Below are 22,667 nucleotides of genomic sequence, written 5' to 3'. Positions count from 1 at the left end.
ACCAGACCAATGGAGGAGAGTAGAGGATGGATAGACCAGACCAATGGAGGAGAGTAGAGGATGGACATAACAGACCAATGGAGGAGAGTAGAGGATGGACATAACAGACCAATGGAGGAGAGTAGAGGATGGACATACCAGACCAATGGAGGAGAGTAGAGGATGGATAGACCAGACCAATGGAGGAGAGTAGAGGATGGACATACCAGACCAAGGGAGGAGAGTAGAGGATGGACATACCAGACCAATGGAGGAGAGTAGAGGATGGATAGACCAGACCAAGGGAGGAGAGTAGAGGATGGACATACCAGACCAAGGGAGGAGAGTAGAGGATGGACATAACAGACCAATGGAGGAGAGTAGAGAGGAGGGGGGTTGTTCTGTAGTTTCATCATAATAATCTTGCAATGGCCCTTCATATCATTAATGCAGTGTGTGTGTGTGTGTGTGTGTGTGTGTGTGTGTGTGTGTGTGTGTGTGTGTGTGTGTGTGTGTGTGTGTGTGTGTGTGTGTGTGTGTGTGTGTGTGTGTGTGTGTGTGTGTAAAAACAATGAAAACAGGTATTTTCTCTACCTTGAAAACATGAGTGTTCTTTTAGATCAGTTTGAAAGGATTTCTTGGTAGTCATAGCATGTACAGTACATCTGTATAATGGCCTCCACTGCTTGTCATCATTAATGTAGTGTATGAGTCATCCTTTAATAATGGTTGTTTTTTCCTTCACAGGTAAATGTTGAAGACACCGTTGAAATGTTACCAAAATCGAAAAGAGCACTTACCATTCAAGAGATTGCGGCGTTAGCCAGATCTTCATTACATGGTAAATACGAGCATTGCGCACAAACACAGTGTCTATTGTCTATTTATATACAGTAAGAATCAGCAGTAATGTTTGCTGTGACTTTCAAATACTCAGCTTTCCAGAATACACAGAAGAATTGACAGAATACTACAATCCTTTACCCATTAGGTAGTCAGTGGTGTCAGGGTCCACAGCGTCAGAGTCAGTCTTGTTCCACACGTAACGAGCCACCTGTCAAACACACACACACACACACACACACACACACACACACACACACACACACACACACACACACACACACACACACACACACACACACACACACACACACACACACACACACACACACATAACAAAGCCTGCCTGCTATACTCTTTACATTTTATATGTATGTGACACTTACCCTCTAATCTTTGACCTCTAGGCATCTCCCAGGCGATGAAGGACCATGTGACGAGGCCCACAGGCATGGCCCAGGGCAGGGTGGCCCACCTGATCGAGTGGAAGGGCTGGTGTAAGCCCACTGACACCCCAACAGCTCTGGAGTCTGACTTCAACAACTACTCTGACCTCACTGAGGGAGAACAGGAGGCCCGCTTCGCTGCAGGTCAGTAGCCCTACCCAGTTTATAATTACGATCATTTAGTTTTACTTTAACAGGTAAGTTGACTGAGAATGTTTTTGCAGCAATGACTTGAGGTATTAAAATGTTGTGCAATGTTCCTCTTTCTCTCAGTTTTTTTGTCCCCTTCTTTCTATGCCACTATTTTTCCCCCTGTTCCTGTCTGCCTCCCTCCCTGCAGTGCAGCCTCTCAAGGTTAATTTGCACAGTAAGGTTCTGCTCCTGGCTAGTGCCGGCGTGACTGAGCACTTTTCTCTGTGCCCCTCGTCTCGTCTCCTCTCATTTTTTATTTTTTTCTCCTCTCCTCTCCTCTCCTCTCCTCTCCTCTCCTCTCCTCATGTCTCCTCTCCTATCCTCTCCTATCCTCTCCTCTCCTCACCTAATATGCCCCTTTACACACATACAGGCATGCAAACACTTCTACCCCCTTCTGATTCCACCTTCACATCCAGCTGACCCCAGGGTTATTTCACTTGTCCTTCACTTCCTCTTACATCATCTTCATGTGCCTGTCCACTCTGTCAGAACCCTGGTCAAAGTGCTGACATCTCTGGCTCCTTTTGAACTTTAGCTGGGCTTGGGTGACTTTACAGTGAATGTAATGTACTGTATATGGGAGAGTGTAAATGTGTGACTGTTTGGTAGAAGTGATTTGTTTTCAATTATGGGAGAGAGCACAAGGGTAAATGTGTCGGAAGGTTTTTGACTATGTATGCACTGTATATGGTATGTATTTGTGTGTGTGTGTGTGTTTGCTGGCTCTCATGATAGATTAAGCCAGCTGAATGGGAGTTACAGTGGTGGTTCTGTCCATGTGGGGTTGTCCTATTGATGGACCAGTACGTGCCAACACACACACATCTCTGTCTCGGCCTCTCTCTAACACACACACACACACACACACACACACACACACACACACACACACACACACACACACACACACACACACACACACACACACACACTCTTGGATATTGGTTCTCCCCCTGCAGGAGTCTGGCTGTCTGCCCTGACCGACAGGAGCTTATTTCACCCTTTAGACTGTTTGTGAGTGTGAGAGGGAAAATAGAAGAGTGTACTTTTCAGTGTGTGTTTGTATCTGTGTGAGTGTGTCAAATGTTACTGTGTGTATGCAGCATGGGTGTAAACCTTGTGTGTATAAGATGGAGAAAGACAATGAGAAACAGAAAGAGACTAGCGGTATATGTTGGAGGATGGGCCTCCCTGTGTGTGAAGGCTGAGTTTAGGGCTGAGCCACTGTAGAATATGAATGGGAGAATCGATCTCTGTGTGAACCAACACATGAATACAGAACACATGACAGCAGAGAACAGCGGAGAGGGAAATAGAGAGAATTTAAATTGAAATGAGATGAGAGGGATGGGGAAAGAAAGAGAGAGCGAAAGAGAGAGAGAGAGATGAAATCGAAATGAGGTGAAAAAGAGGGAGATTGAAATGCAAAGGAAAATGAGATGAATGAGGAAAGGAGAGGAACACGTGTGGCTGAGGGAGAGAGAGGAGAAATAAATGAGAAGAGAGGAATGAGAAAAGAGAGGGATTGGATGGAATACAAAAGAGAGGAGAGGAATGAGGAAAGGAAGGCCATTGGAGCAGCCGAGAGAAAGAGGTAATTTGTGATTGGCTAGCTCGTGACAGTGATTGGAGGTGATTGGTCAGTTTGTCTCTCCGGAACACTGGCTCTGTCACATGCCGAGTCACCTCAGCCATAGAGAAACCCACGATCACCGTGTCCCCTGTGTGTGTTTTTATTTGTGCTATTTCATGTACATGTGTATATTAATACACGTGTGAGTTGGAAATATTTTTGCATATCCCAACTCTCCCTGAGACACCCTCAGAGAGTGGTCATTATTGACAATTAGAGTTAAGTGCCTTGCTCAAGGAAACATCAGCCGATTTTTCACCTTGTCGGCGCGAAGATTCAAACTAGCGACCGTTCAGTTACTGGCCCAATGCTCTAACCACTAGGCTCCCTGCCACCCCTCGCTGGGCTACCTGTCACCCCCCGCTGGGCTACCTGCCACCCCCCGCTGGGCTACCTGCCACCCCCTGCTGGGCTACCTGCCACCCCCCGCTGGGCTACCTGCCACTCTGCTGGGCTACCTGCCACCCCCCGCTGGGCTACCTGCCACCCCCCGCTGGGCTACCTGTCACCCCCCGCTGGGCTACCTGCCACCCCCCGCTGGGCTACCTGCCACTCTGCTGGGCTACCTGCCACCCAGCTGGGCTACCTGCCACTCTGCTGAGCTACCTGCCACCCCGCTGGGCTACCTGCCACACCCCGCTGGGCTACCTGCCACCCCGCTGGGCTACCTGCCACCCAGCTGGGCTACCTGCCACTCTGCTGGGCTACCTGCCACCACGCTGGGCTACCTGCCACTCTGCTGGGCTACCTGCCACCCCGCTGGGCTACCTGCCACACCCCACTGGGCTACCTGCCACACCCCGCTGGGCTACCTGCCACACCCCACTGGGCTACCTGCCACACCCCGCTGGGCTACCTGCCACACCCCACTGGGCTACCTGCCACACCCCACTGGGCTACCTGCCACACCCCGCTGGGCTACCTAATACCCTTTTCTCCCCAATTTTGTGGTATCCAATTGGTATTTACAGTCTTGTCTCATCGCTGCAACTCCCGTACGGAAGCGAAGGTCGAGAGCCGTGCGTCCTCCGAAACACAACCCAACCAAGCCACACTGCTTCTTGACACACCAAGCCACTCCGATGTGTCGGAGGGAACACCGTACACCTGGCGATTGTGTCAGCGTGCACTGCGCCCGGCCCACCACAGAAGTCGCTAGTGCGCGATTGGACAAGGACATCCCTGCTGGCCAAACCCTCCCTAACCTGGACGACGCTGGGCCAATTGTACGCCGCCCCATGGGTCTCCTGGTTGCGGCCGGCTGCGACAGAGTCTGGACTCGAACCCAGAATCTCTAGTGGCACAGCTAGCACTGCGATGCAGTGCCTTAGACTACTGCACTACTCGGGAGGCCAATCTCACATTTCTGATTGTGTTACAGTGCATTCGGAAAGTATTCAAACCCCTTGACTTTTTCTACATTTTGTTACGTTACAGCCTTATTCTAAAATGGATTTAAACAATTTTCACTCATCCATCTACACACAATACCCCATAATGACATAGTTAAAAGAGGTTTTAATTTTTTTGTGCAAATGTATTTAAAATACAAAACTCATATCACATTTACATAACTATTCAGACCCTTTACTCAGTACTTTGTTGAAGCACCTTTGGCAGAGATTACAGCCTCAGTCTGTTTAACTATGACACTACAAGCTTGGCACACCTGTATTTGAGGAGTTTCTCACATTCTTCTCTGCAGATCCCCTCAATTTTTGTCAGGGTGGATGGGTAGCATTGCTGCACAGCTATCTTCAGGTCTCTCCAGAGATGTTCGATCGGGTTCAAGTCCGGGCTCTGGCTGGGCCACTCAAGGACAACCAAGGACTTGTCCTGAAGCCACTCCTGCGTTGTTTTGTCTGCGTGCTTAGGGTCGTTGTTCTGTTGGAAGGTGAACCTTCGCTCCAGTCTGAAGTCCTGAGCGCTCTGGAGCAGGTTTTCATCATGATCTCTCTGTACTTTGCTCTGTTCATCTTTCCCTCGATCTTGACTTGTCTCCCAGTCCCTGCCACTGAAAAACATCCCCACAGCATGACGCTGCCACCACCATGCTTCACCATAGGGATGGTGCCAGGTTTCCTCCAGATGTGACACTTGGCATTCAGGCCAAAGAGTTCAATCATTGGTTTCATCAGACCAGAGAATCTTGTTTCTCATGGCCAGAGTCCTTTAGGTGCCTTTTGGCAAACTCCAAGTGGGCTGTCATGTGCCTTTTACTGAGGAGTGGCTTCCGTCTGGCCACTCTACCATAAAGGCCTGATTGGTGGAGTGCTGCAGAGGCGGTTGTCTTTCTGGAAGGTTCTCCCATATCCATAGAGGAACTCTGGAGTTCTGTCAGTGACCATTGGTTTCTTGGTCACTTCCCTGACCAAGGCCTTTCTCCCCCGATTGCTCAGTTCGGCTGGGCGGCCAGCTCTAGGAAGAGTCTTGGTGGTTCCAAACTTCTTCCATTTAAGAATGATGGAGGACATTGTATTATTGGGGACCTTCAATGCAGAATTGTTTTGGTACTCTTCCCCAGATCTGTGCCTCGACACAATCCTGTCTCGGTGCTCTATGGACAATTCCTTGTTTTTGCGCTGACATGCACTGTCAACTGTGGGATCTTATATAGACAGGTGTGTGCCTTTCTAAATAATGTCCAATCAATTGAATTTACCACAGGTGGACTCCAATCAAGTTGTAGAAACATCTCAAGGATGATCAATGGAAACAGGATGCACCTGAGCTCAATTTCGAGGCTCATAGCATAGGGTCTGAATAAGGTATCTGTTTTTATTTGTAATAAATTTGCAAAAATGTCTAAAAGTATTGTGTGTAGATTAATGAGAAAAAAATGTGTTCAAATCAATTTTAGAGTAAGGTTGTAACGTAACAAAATGTGGAAAAAGTCAAAGGATCTGAATACTTTCCGAATGCACTGTACCTGTGATTTGTGTGTGTGAATTATTTGCAGTGTTTGCATATATACCCAGGTGACATGTTTATATGTTTGTATGATCTACGACCACTCCGGTTTAGAACCTTGCTGTGATGTCAGTCTATCCCTGTACTCTGTCTTCCACAGAAAAGACCTGTCAATCAAAAAGCATATGCCTGCATCATCATGGGCACTCAGTGACAGGGCTCGATGTCTGACCTGTGTGTGAATGTGTGTGTTTGTGTGTGTGTGTGTGTGTGTATTGAATTTTTGTTAAAATGATGTCTAACCTGTATGTGAGTGTATGTAGTGTATGTATGTGTGTATTAAATGTTGGTGAATATGATGTCTAACAAATGTGTGTTTCAGGTGTGGCGGAGCAGTTTGCCATAGCGGAGGCAAAGCTGAGAGCCTGGTCGTCTGTGGATGGAGATGACTCTAATGACGACTCATATGATGAGGACTTCATTCCCGCCAACGAGCCCACAACACAAAGCACGGGTACTGTACACACACACACACACACACACACACACACACACACACACACACACACACACACACACACACACACACACACACACACACACACACACACACACACACACACACACACACATATTAACTAACTATCATAATCAGACCACCTCCAAAACGATACCAACTTTTTCAACTTCCAAATTTGAGCCAATACTACCCTATTACAACTGGAGTATCACTGAAGAATGCATGGTCCTCCTTTCTCATACCTTCATTTATTCCTACCCCCTACTCCAGGTCTTGCACATCCTTTCTCCCCATCCCCCCACCTCCCTGTCTCCTCTAACTGTGTGGTGATGAAGCTGTCTGAAACTCTGATTGTCCCAGTGCCCTACTTTCATCCTCTCACAAAAAATGTTGTTCCCCGGCGCAATTTGATATCCCACATGCAAGTTTAATTTGATTCCTTTGCTGCAGACAGGGGGGTGGGGTTGCTATATGAGTTTGTTGGTTGTGTGAGTGGACTATACATTTAGTGTGTGTGTGTTTGTGAATGTTTGTGTGTACTATTGTGGGGATGCCAATGCTTTTATGCTGATTGCTTACTCCACTGCACCAAATATGACTGCTTTGTTTTGCTTGATAATGTCATTTATTTTCATTTAGTATGACGTATTTTATTCCGTAACACTATATGGGTGAGAAGTTGCCCCAAAGGCAAAGATCTAGGATCAGCTTGCATCCTATAACCTCCACCCTTTCCAGATTTAGCCTGATAAGTCAGTTTGACTATTTAACGTGTCTCCTGTCATTCCCGAACAATACATTGCTCTCTCATCAGTAGGGCTCCTAGTTTTTCCTGACCACGTGACCTGACCTCATCAGGCATGGTAAGACAATAGGCAGGGTCATTCAGTACACTCACTGTCTCTCTTCTCCCCCCTCTCTGGCTCCAGAGGTGCCCCCCTACCTGAGGGACCTTCTTCACAGTCAGGTGTGTCAGCACCTGGGTCTGCGGGGGCCGTGCTGCGAGGGAGCAGGTAGAGGAGACAGGCCCTCGCCCACTTCCACAGACACCATCTGCTCCAGCCTCTGCAGCCTGGACGAGCAACACCCCTTACTGCGAGATCTCACCCATCACTGCGGCATCAACTACGGTAACACCGCCGAGCTGGCTGCCAAGATCCTCTCGGCCCTGCAAGGGGGGGAGGAGCTGCTGTTGGCCCGCCTCCAGAGGGTGGGGCAGGGGGTTAGAGGGGGAGGGGACTTCAACAGCCTGGGGGGTGGGAGGGGCCGGCCGGGGGGGGGGGAGTCGCCCTGCTACTCTGTGACCTACTCCGAGACCTACCTGTCACCCGGGGAGGATGACGATACGCCCTGCAAAGACTACGAGGGCACCGTGTGCCAGGGAGAAGGAGATGGTGAGGTGTACCCACCTGACTATGCCACCCACAGGAAGGTCTCAGACGTAGCCTCCTCCGGGGTGGTGTCTCTGGACGAGGATGAAGAGGAGGAAGAGGAGGAAAAGGAGGAGGAGGAGAGGGAGAGAGAGCAAGGAAACCAATGTCATTGATTTTTGTTTAATCCATTGTTTCTCTGTCCATCTCTTCGTCCCTCCCTTGGCCTCTGATATGTTAAGCCTGTCCATCTCTCCGTCCCTCACATGGCCTCTGACATGTTTAAACCTGTCTGCATGTTTTATTTCATGACTTGAACTCTTACTGCTGTGTAACCCCTCTGTCTTGGCCTTATGGCATCATTTCGATCCCCTACCTGCCTGCCCCCTGACGATTTGATATGTATCAATATATTTTTGTCTTGAGGCGTCCAAACAATCTTTTCTATCAATGTGAAGCAGGAGAGCTGGACTGGCTGTCACAGCCTTCAATAAGAAGCCCAACAATTGGTCTGTGGTTTCAGTAAGAAGCCCATGGATTGGCCAGTGGGGTTCAGTGCTCCACCCACACACAACAAGAAAGCGAGAGACTGCTAAAAACTAAAAAAGACAGAAAAAGACTGAATCTTAAAACTATGAAATATCTTTGCATGTGTTTGCAAGTGCTGAACTGAACTTGTGTGCTGACCTGGTCTTGAGCACGTCGGTTTGCAGTTTGGGCTGTTCTGTATAACCCCACCCTTCCCCCGCCCCCACCCAGATACAATGTATCCCATTGGTGGACAGGTTCCACTGCATCCTGAAACCTGAAACCCCTCCTCTCTTTTGCAAGAGATGTAAGCCGTGTTCCTCTGCCCAGGCATTGCTGACGCGTGCCAGATCATCCTAAATCTGGATAGTTATTTAAATCTGGTGTCTGACGGCACAGTCGATGATGTGGCACACAACAATTGGATGATGCATGCAACGTCTGAACAGGGGAGCACGACCCCTAGCATCCTTCTGGGCATGGCTTGCTGAGTATGCCAAACTACCGTATGTAACCTGTCACCAACAGTTATGAGCAAATGCTGGAATGTCTTAAAAGTGACAGGAAATATGTATTTGATATGCTTTTATTGTACTAGTTTTCTATCATTCAACATGTTGTTGTTATTATAAATATTCTGAATATCATGATGACTAACCGTCATAATGACATACTATAGCTACCGGATTTTGTTTTTGGTTCTATGGTTTCCTATATGGAAGGCCAATGGTCTTAAAAAACAACGAAGACAAAAACACAAATAGAATGTTCCAGAAGTGACCATTTGGTGAAAGAGATGGTGTTTGGTGGAGAAATTGTTGTACAAAGACAGAAAGCTAGTTTTCAGTGAGGTGTTGAGTTGCATTGGAGATTTTCTATATTTTTGTATGCATTGTTTTGCTTTAATCTTTGCCTATGCGGCGTGCCAGTGTATGTGTTTTTTGCACGAAGCTAACGTGGCTGTAGATTTCTCCTTTCTTTGTTATCACTGTGTGATATAGTATACCGGGAAAAAAATACAAATGTGAACAAAAAAATGTTTTATTTTATTTGGAAAGGGGATACTGTGATACGGTTTGTTATTGACATGATCCTCAATGGAAATATTTTCTTGTCTTTGTAATTATATCGGACTTCTTTCTTTCCTGTCATAGCTGCTCCTAAAGCAAAATTCCACGTTTATTTCCATTCTTTTTCAAACGATGTCAGGAAAAGGGCATTTTTTGTAAATAAATCTAAATCATTCCATTGCCATGGTGATCTGAGGAACCTTAAATTGGTCACTCATACAACTCAGGAAGTCCCATTGGTTCAGAGTGTCAGTATATCCCAGCCCTACACAACAAGCCACTGCTCACTCATCCTCTATCTCAGCGAACTACTGTGTGTGTGTGTGTGTGTGTGTGTGTGTGTGTGTGTGTGTGTGTGTGTGTGTGTGTGTGTGTGTGTGTGTGTGTGTGTGTGTGTGTGTGTGCGCACGTGTGTAAGGAAATGTATTCCCGATTAAAGCACAGAATTAGTGCTCAGCTCACCTCTTCAGCTCTTCACTGATTGTTCAGGAAAGCCTCTGTGTGTATGTGTGTGTGGTAAAATAATACACGGTCATCAAGCTTGCATTTGTGTGTCCGCTCCAAAAACCCCTAATGCAGCGATTCCCTTTAAACAGTGTTTTAGTATAGCAATGTTCTGACTGAAGGTAAAAGGCTTGGCCTACATGCTTTTGGAAAGGACATCAGACCAATTACCGAGCTCGCTTTTTGGAAACAAAAATGTTTTTTGTTGTTGACATTCTGCCATTAGGACAGAGAGATGTTTAAAAGTAGAGGTGGCGTCATACATTTTAGCACCATGATTTGAAACAAATCAACTGAATTATTTGATGATGACACCTCTAACAACTAGTGGACTGAATGAGTCTGAGACACAAATTAAACTCAGGGGGAACCATTACGCCTATGCATTCATTTATAACCTTTGACCTCCTGTGTTCTGATTGGCAATACGGTCAGGTCAGTTCCATTCATTCTGTCCAATGACAAACGTTAACCCACCACTGAGTCAGAGCTATAGATCCACTTGACATCCACAACATGCTGACATTTACATTATGGTTCTACACAGAACAATTCACAGTATGTAGAAAGACACTACAACAGCTAGGTGGTTTTTCTAGAATGCGTCTGGTAATGCTGTCTATTCTAATGCAGTGTTCTGTGCATCCATTTATCATGGTTGACAAGACTGTTTGGGGTACGAGTTTCTCACTTATCAGCAACTCAATTAACTTAATGGAACAGTGAGCAGAGCACTGTTTGTCTACCTGCCTCAATTACAGCTGTACAAAGATGCTCGTATGGTAGTGGACCTCCTCTTTGACAAGGTCAAGGGTTAAAAGTGAAACTAGACTTGTGGAAGGTTAGATCCTGGTGTTTAGAGGATTGGAGGGTTTGAGTATTATTTAGTTGAAGGGACACTGCGTCACTGTCTTTTCACTGACATTACAGAGAGGGGATGTTTGCGGCCCGACAAGGTTGTGAATTTGTCCTGATGCAGTGACGTGTGTTGCATTGTTTTCTGTCCCCCAAGTCTGGCTGCATGGCGCACTCACTGAAAGTGCCTCCCTGGTGGTGTGTGACGGGCACCTTGGTTCCGGGCATCTCGTTCACACACAGCTGTTACACACACTCTCCCTCTCTGTCTCCGTCTGTCTCATTTTCTCTACCCTTTCTCGTCCCATGCTCCTCTCTGTTTCTGTCCTTTTTCTCCTGCATCTCCTGTCTCCCACTTTCACCCTTTCAGTCTGTTTCCCTCTCCTTCTATCTCTCCTTCCCTTCCTTCCTTCCTTCCTTTCTCCCCTGTCCTTATCCACAGGAGCCCTTTCTTATAGAACTGGGAGACATCAGAGCTGAATGCTACCTTTGTCGACAGGCAATTAGCCAGCGATGATGAAAAACAACTGATGGACACGTAGAGCAATGGGAGATGTCTCCTTCTTTCTTTTTTCCTCTCCTGCCGTGTGTCTCTATCTTTCCTGTCTCTCCTTCCCCCTCTGACCTAATATGAGTATTTTGAGGTTAATTGCCCCAAAAAGCTTCTAGTGGTTGCTATAAGAGGAGGGTGATGTAACGGGGTGGCACCACTGTCCTGTGATTGGATCAATGTTCTATGATTTATACTGCGCCAACCAATGGGAATGAGTGTCTCTATCCTAGTGCGGCACAGATGGATTTGAAATCGAGGCATGTCCTATGTGTGTTTGTAGAGAGAGAGAGAGGCCACATGTTCTGTGTGTGGCCTGTTGCTCCAGGCCAGCACTGACATTGGGCACTTATCACAGCAAGAGGCTCTCACTACTGCTCCAGATTCTCTGTGTGTGGTTGTGTGTGTGTGTGACGTTCTGTGTGTGTGTGTGTGTGTGTAATAGAAACAGCCGGGAGAGCAGCGTTAGAAAAAAAACACATCAAAACCTCTGACAGACGGTGGCAGTGGAGAGTGGGAGGAGTGGATATGCACTGTAGAATATGGATATTCAACCTGCAGTGGTCCCATCGCCCTAGCCTAGCTTCCTCTTAGACTGAGCTTGGGAGAGTCACTGCCTCAGCACCCCACAACCATAAGGTGAACATCTAGATACTACAGGCTTTCTGTTGAACATCTAGATACTACAGGCTTTCTGTTGAACATCTAGATACTACAGGCTTTCTGTTGAACATCTAGATACTACAGGCTTTCTGTTGAACATCTAGTCACTACAGGCTTTCTGTTGAACATCTAGATACTACAGGCTTTCTGTTGAACATCTAGATACTACAGGCTTTCTGTTGAACATCTAGACACTACAGGCTTTCTGTTGAACATCTAGATACTACAGGCTTTCTGTTGAACATCTAGATACTACAGGCTTTCTGTTGAACATCTAGATACTACAGGCTTTCTGTTGAACATCTAGACACTACAGGCTTTCTGTTGAACATCTAGATACTACAGGCTTTCTGTTGAACATCTAGATACTACAGGCTTTCTGTTGAACATCTAGATACTACAGGCTTTCTGTTGAACATCTAGATACTACAGGCTTTCTGTTGAACATCTAGATACTACAGGCTTTCTGTTGAACATCTAGATACTACAGGCTTTATGTTGAACATCTAGATACTACAGGCTTTCTGTTGAACATCTAGACACTACAGGCTTTCTGTTGAACATCTAGATACTACAGGCTTTCTGTTGAACATCTAGATACTACAGGCTTTCTGTTGAACATCTAGACACTACAGGCTTTCTGTTGAACATCTAGATACTACAGGCTTTCTGTTGAACATCTAGATACTACAGGCTTTCTGTTGAACATCTAGACACTACAGGCTTTCTGTTGAACATCTAGACACTACAGGCTTTCTGTTGAACATCTAGATACTACAGGCTTTCTGTTGAACATCTAGATACTACAGGCTTTCTGTTGAACATCTAGACACTACAGGCTTTCTGTTGAACATCTAGATACTACAGGCTTTCTGTTGAACATCTAGACACTACAGGCTTTCTGTTGAACATCTAGATACTACAGGCTTTCTGTTGAACATCTAGATACTACAGGCTTTCTGTTGAACATCTAGACACTACAGGCTTTCTGTTGAACATCTAGACACTACAGGCTTTCTGTTGAACATCTAGATACTACAGGCTTTCTGTTGAACATCTAGATACTACAGGCTTTCTGTTGAACATCTAGACACTACAGGCTTTCTGTTGAACATCTAGATACTACAGGCTTTCTGTTGAACATCTAGATACTACAGGCTTTCTGTTGAACATCTAGATACTACAGGCTTTCTGTTGAACATCTAGATACTACAGGCTTTCTGTTGAACATCTAGACACTACAGGCTTTCTGTTGAACATCTAGTCACTACAGGCTTTCTGTTGAACATCTAGATACTACAGGCTTTCTGTTGAACATCTAGATACTACAGGCTTTCTGTTGAACATCTAGACACTACAGGCTTTCTGTTGAACATCTAGACACTACAGGCTTTCTGTTGAACATCTAGACACTACAGGCTTTCTGTTGAACATCTAGACACTACAGGCTTTCTGTTGAACATCTAGATACTACAGGCTTTCTGTTGAACATCTAGACACTACAGGCTTTCTGTTGAACATCTAGATACTACAGGCTTTCTGTTGAACATCTAGACACTACAGGCTTTCTGTTGAACATCTAGACACTACAGGCTTTCTGTTGAACATCTAGACACTACAGGCTTTCTGTTGAACATCTAGACACTACAGGCTTTCTGTTGAACATCTAGATACTACAGGCTTTCTGTTGAACATCTAGATACTACAGGCTTTCTGTTGAACATCTAGATACTACAGGCTTTCTGTTGAACATCTAGATACTACAGGCTTTCTGTTGAACATCTAGACACTACAGGCTTTCTGTTGAACATCTAGATACTACAGGCTTTCTGTTGAACATCTAGACACTACAGGCTTTCTGTTGAACATCTAGACACTACAGGCTTTCTGTTGAACATCTAGTCACTACAGGCTTTCTGTTGAACATCTAGATACTACAGGCTTTCTGTTGAACATCTAGATACTACAGGCTTTCTGTTGAACATCTAGACACTACAGGCTTTCTGTTGAACATCTAGACACTACAGGCTTTCTGTTGAACATCTAGACACTACAGGCTTTCTGTTGAACATCTAGACACTACAGGCTTTCTGTTGAACATCTAGACACTACAGGCTTTCTGTTGAACATCTAGATACTACAGGCTTTCTGTTGAACATCTAGACACTACAGGCTTTCTGTTGAACATCTAGATACTACAGGCTTTCTGTTGAACATCTAGACACTACAGGCTTTATGTTGAACATCTAGACACTACAGGCTTTCTGTTGAACATCTAGACACTACAGGCTTTCTGTTGAACATCTAGACACTACAGGCTTTCTGTTGAACATCTAGATACTACAGGCTTTCTGTTGAACATCTAGATACTACAGGCTTTCTGTTGAACATCTAGATACTACAGGCTTTCTGTTGAACATCTAGACACTACAGGCTTTCTGTTGAACATCTAGATACTACAGGCTTTCTGTTGAACATCTAGACACTACAGGCTTTCTGTTGAACATCTAGACACTACAGGCTTTCTGTTGAACATCTAGACACTACAGGCCCTGCATACAAAACTAGGAGGCAACAGCAGTCTGCTGTAAATGTCTCATTGGAGAGCTATAGTGTAATCTTCACAGATTAGAGAGTAAAGCTGGGAGAGGAGAATTGGGCTGTGTTTAACCCACATTAGCCTCTACCGCCACAGCAGTGCTTAATTAAAACTACCCACAATTCCCTATGTGCTGGGCGGTGAGGTGACACCAAGGTAATGTCGTGGCTCTGGTGCACACACAAACGCACATCTAAACACATACACATGCATCTAAAAACACACACATACACAGACACACATTAAAACACACTTGTATACACACAGACTCTGCTGTAATTCCCTTGTCTGAATGCAACTGAAATACAGAGTCCATGAAGGAAATGCAACAACTTTATATGTGAAAGGATGCAATATACCAAGAGCACTCAGTCTCCTACTATTCGCCAGAAGCAAGATAACCACGAAACAAAACCTACAACTATAAGAACCAGAGTACCATGTCACTTCTTCCTGTTGCCCCTCTTACTGGTAACTGTGAATCTTCATCTCTACCATTACTCTCTCTCTCACACACACACACACACACACGCACACACACACACACACACACACACCTCTAATCCCTCAGAGATCTTTTATCACCATTCTCTCATTTATTTTCCTCTCATTTATTTATTTTCTCTCATTCTTTTGTCTGAATGTACTACTTTGAATATTGCCACTTGATTTAAAAAATGGACTGGACTGGCTTTTGTTTGCTGCACCTGGCATAATTTGAAGTTCTTAATAAATTATCCTTAATGTTCTTTGCAAAAAAAATGAAATTCTTACTTGGTATAATTGTGTGATTTCCTGACTCGAAGGAGGGAATTATGGGTAAAAAAGGAAGATGAATGTCGTAGAGTTTGTGGAAAGGACTGAGCAATCACATAGGATTCCAAGAAGCTGCTGAATGTATCTGGGGCTCCCAGGTGGCGCAGCGGTCTAAGGCACTGCATCTCAATGCTAGAGGTGTCACTACAGACCCTGGTTTGATCCCGGGCTGTATCACAACCAGCCGTGATCTGGAGTTCCAGTGTCATCAAATCAAATTTTATTGGTCACATACACATGGTTAGCAGATGTTAATGCGAGTGTAGCAACTAGTTCCGACAGTGCAGTAATATCTAACAAGTAATCTAACAAATTCACAAACACTACCTTATACACACAAATGTAAAGGGATGAATAAGAATATGTACATATAAATATATGGATGAGCAATGGCCGTGCGGCATAGGCAAGATGCAGTAGATGGTATAGAATACAGTATATACATATGAGATGGGTAATGTAGGATTTGTAGACATTATTAAAGTGCCGTTATTTAAAGTGACTAGCGATACCTTTATTAAATCCATTTATTAAATTTAGTGGCCACAGATTTGAGTCTGTATGTTGGCAGCAGCCTCTCTATGTTAGAGAGAAGCTGTTTTTCAGTCTCTCGGTCCCGGCTTTGATGCACCTGTACTGACCTCGCCTTCTGGATGATAGCGGTGTGAACAGGCAGTGGCTCGGGTGGTTGTTGTCCTTGATGATCTTTTTGGCCTTCCTGTGACATCGGGTGCTGTAGGTGTCCTGGAGGGCACGTAGTTTGCCCCCGATGATGCGTTGTGCAGACCTCACTACCCTCTGGAGAGCCTTACGGTTGTGGGCGGAGCAGTTGCCGTACCAGGCAATGATACAGCCGACAGGATGCTCTTGATTGTGCATCTATAAAAGTTTGTGAGGGTTTTAGGTGACAAGCCAAATTTCTTCTGCCTCCTGAGGTTGAAGAGGCGCTGTTGCGCCTGGACCATTTCAGTTTGTCCGTGTACGCCGAGGAGCTTAAAACTTTCCACCTTCTCCACTGCTGTCCCGTCTCCCTCTGCTATTTCCTGAAGTCCACGATCATCTCCTTTGTTTTGTTGACGTTGAGTGAGAGGTTATTTTCCTGCATCCACATCTTGAGTATCCTCACCTCCTCCCTGTAGGCCGTCTCGTCGTTGTTGGTAATCAAGCCTACCACTGTGGTGTCGTCTGCAAACTTAACGATTGAATTGGAGGCGTGCATGGCCATGCAGTCATGGGTGAACAGGGAGTACAGGAGAGGGCTGAGAACGCACCCTTGTGGGGCCCCAGTGTTGAGGATCAGCGGGGTGGAGATATTGTTTCTTACCCTCACCACCTGAGGGCGGCCCGTCAGGAAGTCCAGGACCCAATTGCACAGGGTGGGGTCGAGACCCAGGGTCACAAGCTTATTAATGACAAGTTTGGAGGGTACTGTGATGTTAAATGCTGAGCTGTAGTCAATGAACAGCATTCTTACATAGGTACTCCTCTTGTCCAGATGGGATAGGGCAGTGTGCAGTGTGATGGTGATTGCATCGTCTGTGGACCTATTGGGGAGGCATGCAAATTGGGTCTAGGGTGACAGGTATGGTGGAGGTGATATGATGCTTGACTAGTCTCTCAAAGCACTTCATGATGACAGAAGTGAGTGCTACGAGGCAATAGTCATTTAGTTCAGTTACCTTAGCTTTCTTGGGAACACAAACAATGGTGGCCATCTTGAAGCATGTGGACACAGCAGACTGGGATAGGGATTGATTAAATATGTCAATAAACACACCAGCCAGGACGCGGCTAGGGATGCCATCTGGGCCGGCAGCCTTGCGAGGGTTAACACGTTTAAATGTTTTACTCACATTGGCCACGGTGAAGGAGAGCCGACAGGCTTTGGTAGCGGGCCGTGTCAGTGGCACTGTATTGTTCTCAAAGCGAGCAAAGAAGTTGTTTAATTTGTCTGGGAGCAAGACGTCGATGTCCGGTTTTCTTTTTGTAATCCGTGATTGACTGTAGACCCTGCCACATTTTTCTTGTGTTTGAGCTGTTGAATTGCGACTCTACTTTGTCTCTATACTGACACTTTGCTTGTTTGATTGCCTTGCGGAGGGAATAGCTACACTGTTTGTATTCGGTCATGATTCCAGTTGCCATGATTAAAAGCGGTGGTTCGCGCATTCAGTTTTGCGCGAATGCTGCCATCAATCCATGGTTTCTGTTTAGGGAAGGTTTTAATAGTCACAGTGGGTACAACATCACATCGTGCTTCTACACCTGCATTGCTTGCTGTTTGAGGTTTTAGGCTGGGTTTCTGTACAGCACTTTGAGATATCAGCTGATGTAAGAAGGGCTATATAAATACATTTGATTTGATCACCGATGCACTTGCTATCAAACTTGCTCACCGAATCAGAGTATACGTCAATGTTATTGTCTGAGGCTACCCGGAACATATCCCAGTCCACGTGATCGAAGCAATCTTGAAGCATGGAATCCGATTGGTCAGACCAGGCTTGGATAGACCTGAGCACAGGCGTTTCTTGTTTTAGTTTCTGTCTATAGGCTGGGAATAACAAAATGGAGTCATGGTCAGATTTGCCGAAGGGAGGGCGGGGAAGGGCTTTGTATGCATCGCGGAAGTTAGAGTAGCAATGGTCCAGAAAGCTACCGGCTCGTGCCGCGCATTCGATATGCTGATAGAATTTAGGAAGTCTTGTTCTCAGATTAGCTTTGTTAAAATCCCCAGCTACAATAAATGCAGCCTCAGGATATATGGTTTCCAGTTTACATAGTCCAGTGAAGTTCTTTCAGGGCCGTCGAGGTATCTGCTTGGGGGGATATACACGGCTGTGACTATAATCAAAGATAATTCTCTTGGTAGATAATGCGGTCTGCATTTGATTGTAAGGAATTTTAGGTCAGGTGAACAAAAGAACTTGAGTTCCTGAATGTTGTTATGATTACACCATGAGTCGTTAATCATAAGGCATACACCCCCGCCCTTCTTCTTACCAGAGAGATGTTCTGTCGGCGCGATGCGTGAAGGAACCAGGTGGCTGTGCCGACTCTGATAACATATCCCGAGTGAGCCATGTTTCCGTGAAACAGAGAATGTTACAATCTCTGATGTCTCTCTGGAAGCCCTAATTTCGTCCACCTTGTTCTCTAGTGATTGGACATTGGGAAGTAATATGCTCGGAAGCGGTGGATGGTGTGCTCGCCTTCTAAGTCTGACCAGTAGGCCGCTCCGTTTGCCTCTTCTGCGGCGATCGCGTTGTTTTGGGTCGGCTTCTGGGATAAGATCCCGTGTCCTGGGTGGAGGTCCAAACAAAGGATCTGCTTCGGGAAAGTTGTATTCCTGGTCGTAATGTTGGTAAGTTGATGTCGCTTTTATATCCAGTAGTTCTTCCCGGCTGTATGTAGTAACACTTGAGATTTTCCTGGCTAACAATGCAAGAAATAATATATAAAAAATGAATTACTGCATAGTTTCCTAAGGACCTGAAGCGTGGTGACCATCTCTGTCGGCGGGTTTGGCCGGGGTAGGCCGTCATTGTAAATTTGTTCTTAACTGACTTGCCGAGTTAAATAAAGGTTAAATAATATAAATAAAATGACTACCTCTGAAAAGGACAGAACTCACTTACCTCACCCCTGTAACACACACACACACACACACACACACACACACACACACACACACACACACACACACACACACACACACACAATGCTATTTTTTATCATAAAGTAACACTGACTGCCATTTTCTTGTGGGGAATGGTGTTAAGAAAGGGTCAGTTCCTATAGGGGGAAAACTGTTTTCATCTCTCAATCAATACAACATACCATATGTGCTACAGTTTGATACTAACTTGTTTTCATGGACATTTTATAGAATGATTTCAATGACTAATGCATATGATTCACATGAAAACATTTCCCCAAATGTAATCCAAGATGCTAATGTAACAGTTAATAGAGATACATAAACAAGTCAACAGCTTTGTACTGGCATAAAGTACTGGCATAAAGAACTGGCATAAAGTATTGGCATAAAGTGCGTAGAAGCATTTCATACAATAATCTTTCAGCAGGACAGAAGACAGTTACAAAGCAACGTTCGCACAACGTTCCCACAACCTTTTCAAACTGTTGTTCCCTTTCTGTTATCTCTGACCGCATACCTAAAACATCTCTGAGTGCACCCCTTGGCTGACTAATCCCTATGTCACTTAGGGTTGTGTGTGAGTTTGGAGGGATTCACTTCTTATTTCTTTTACACTTATTCCTGGCACCATTGCTGGACAAACCACCTTGTAAGGAGAAAAGACGGCTACACGTTGGGGCCACAGCACGCCTCTTTACCAGAATGCTTTGGGCCTTCGTTAAATTACACCCAGACAGACAGCAGAGAGCTCAATGTCAGTGTGTGTGTACAGTGGGAAAAATAAATGACTGACTTCTGAAGTGTGTCTGGGCTGATTCTAAATGACAACAGTGCCACCAGCTTTGTCAAGAACTTAGTAGTAAAAGAACCTCACTGAGTGAGTTGTAGTTTCAGAGTGTGTGTGTGTTTTAGACACCACTTCTCACCATGGCTCTGACCAGCTTTTCATCCAGCTGTTCCTCTTCTTCCTCGTACCGCTCATCAGCCCGCTACAGCAGTTCCAGCACGTACTGGTCAGAGGGGTCTGGTGGTGGGGTGGCGGACCCCCTGTTTGAGCCCTTCCTGGAGGCAGCAGTGGTGGGACCCTCAAAGCCTGTTTGGAGAGGAGAGTGATGTATCCCCCCTGTCTGGCACCCTTTCAGCGGACACCACAAGGGTACGGGTATCCAGGTGAGTGGGGGGTTTGGGTAGAGTAACAACGGTAAGCGGTGGTTAAACTGAGCGGGAGCTACCCAGGGCCAGGCTCCTACACCTTGGGTGAAAGGTAGTGACAGGTAGCCTAGTGGTTATGAGCGATTAAGAGCACTGGGACAGTAAAAGAAAGGTCACTGGTTTGAATCCCGAGCTGACTAGGTAAAAATTGAGTTGCAAGCTTAACCTAAAAAATTTAACTTGTTAAAAAATGTCTAGCCCATCTATCAATGGGTAACTGGTTTGACTAGTTATGTTCAACACGTTCAGTTTTCTACCACAAAAAGAGTAGAACCATCTCTCCTGCTTTTACACTATGATTTGTTTTACCATATTAAAACAAGAGTTGTTGAAGTAGTAGGCTTGACATTTAAAGGTCAAGATCACTTTTTTTAACCAAATCTACATTTTTGAATTAAATGGCATTTTATAGAAGTGTACAGACACTTGTTTTGCAATTTCACTTGGTTTTGAGAAACTTACCCCACCAGCGATACACTTCCCCAGGCTCGTTCTGCAGCATGGGAGCACGGACGAAACAGAGACAAAGACTCCAAAAACACACAGAGCGTATGCTCACACACTGAAATGACATGGGCATGCTCACACTCATCTTACCCCATACTGCAGTCGGAGGAAGTCTATTGCTGGTGGTGTCTGAAAACGTGTCTGAAAACAATTATAACATGCCATTACTTAAAAAAAGTGAACTTGTCCTTTAAATGAAAGACAAATGTAAATTAATCACTGATTACACAAAATAAAATAATCATCTTAATAAATTACTTTGTCAAAGCAACAGAACAACAAGGGCTTTACAAAGATGGGGAAGTGGGTTAAAATCTTCCTAGAAGTCAGAAAAACATGAAGTGGGACATGTCAAAATACTGATTTTTGGCACTTTAGCAAATCTTTATTTACATAAAATATGTCATTTATTACATTTTCCATGTGATTTATATTATAGGGCACTGATAACAGGCTTTTAAAATTCAATATTGGTGCACAATTTCTATTTAAAATATCAATAAGTATTTGTGAAACGACTCAGAAGGTGCTAGAGATGGTGGCAGTTACATGTATGCTGGTACAAAAAGCAATATCTCAAACAAGATAATGAACCATAACAGTGGGAGATGTCTACTGTAAAGTCTCACGTCAGAGTGTATGAACTGCCATTGTGGCTCCAGCCCATCCCCAGTGTCTTTGCTAAAGTGCTCTAAAAGGCAATAAGAGGGGCCTGTGTGTTGGACAGTGTCGAGACAGTGAAACTCTCATAGGTGCTAAAATGCCAAAGAGGGAATATAAAACTAAAGGAGCTCCCTCAGAGCCATAAACATATAATATGGAGTGTCTATGAGACTCTGTGATTCTCACCACTTCATAAAATTATAACGATCGCTTTAAAGACTGTGTTTATGGACTGTGTGACGCTACTGGATGTCTAATCACCCAAATCAAAATGAATATTAAACAATATTGTGAAATATATCAAGAAATATGAATGTGCTTACTTTTACATTGTTCTCTGTCTTACATAGAAAATACATACACGTTTTTAAAGAAAAAGTTTCAAGAACAAAAATACTTAACATTTATGAGTAAGTCTTTGGTATCAACATTTATATGACAGGGAGGCTTGGTCCAATCTCTACTGACAAATTCTTCGTAATATTAATCATCTGTAACCACAAGTGAACTGACATTTTAGCCTTGTTTATACCTGGCGCTAAAATGGTTCCTGTCTCCTGATCTGGTCCACATTCTAATTGTGCCCACATTTTTAGATATGCATCTACACATGGTATTCAAATGTGTCTCTTATTCGTCCACTGTGTCCGCATTGTGACCAGATTTCCTGGTCCCTCCCTGTACGGAAATTATTTGACAGATATTCTTTAAAAAAAATATCGATTGATTTATTTTAATACGTGTGTCATAGATCAGTGATTTTAGTGGAATAAGGATGATTTAAACAGTTTCACTGTCCAGATCCATTTACACTTGTGAGGTATCCAGACACAATGTGTGCCTGACTACCTCCTTCAGGTGGGCAGGAAGATCTGATCACAATCAGATCATAATGTGTATTTTGATCATCTACACCTGTCTGCAAATGTGGGCACAATCAGCATGTGGACACAATCGGGACAAAGGTTAGCACCGGCTATAAAAGGGGCTCGAGTTTGTGCTGAGCGGTATACTACGTAGCAGGTTTGAGGAGTTAGCGAGGTTACTTTTGTCAACTCGAGATAACCAGTCATAAGAAAGTGGCTCACCTTTTGGCCTTTTGGCCAAGGGCAAATAAAGTCTGACATTTTTAAGTGGAAATTA

General features: G+C 44.8%; 1 protein-coding gene across 1 annotated transcript; it reads left to right on the top strand.

Moving 5' to 3' along the window:
• Nucleotides 1–738: 738 nt before the first annotated feature.
• LOC120041895 (protein FAM131A-like) lies at nt 739–8,033 on the top strand (the record flags this gene model as incomplete). The annotated part of the gene is made up of 6 exons (XM_038986756.1): nt 739–820; nt 1,230–1,412; nt 6,389–6,520; nt 7,223–7,233; nt 7,458–7,741; nt 7,790–8,033. Coding segments are annotated over exons 1-6 (924 nt in total), but the record flags the coding sequence as incomplete, so codon positions are not given.
• Between the last annotated feature and the right edge of the window lie 14,634 nt (nt 8,034–22,667).

Source organism: Salvelinus namaycush, unplaced genomic scaffold, assembly GCF_016432855.1.
Source record: "Salvelinus namaycush isolate Seneca unplaced genomic scaffold, SaNama_1.0 Scaffold571, whole genome shotgun sequence".
NCBI lineage: Eukaryota > Metazoa > Chordata > Actinopteri > Salmoniformes > Salmonidae > Salvelinus > Salvelinus namaycush.
Note: the sequence above shows the minus strand (reverse complement) of the source record. Positions and strands in the feature narration are given on the sequence as shown.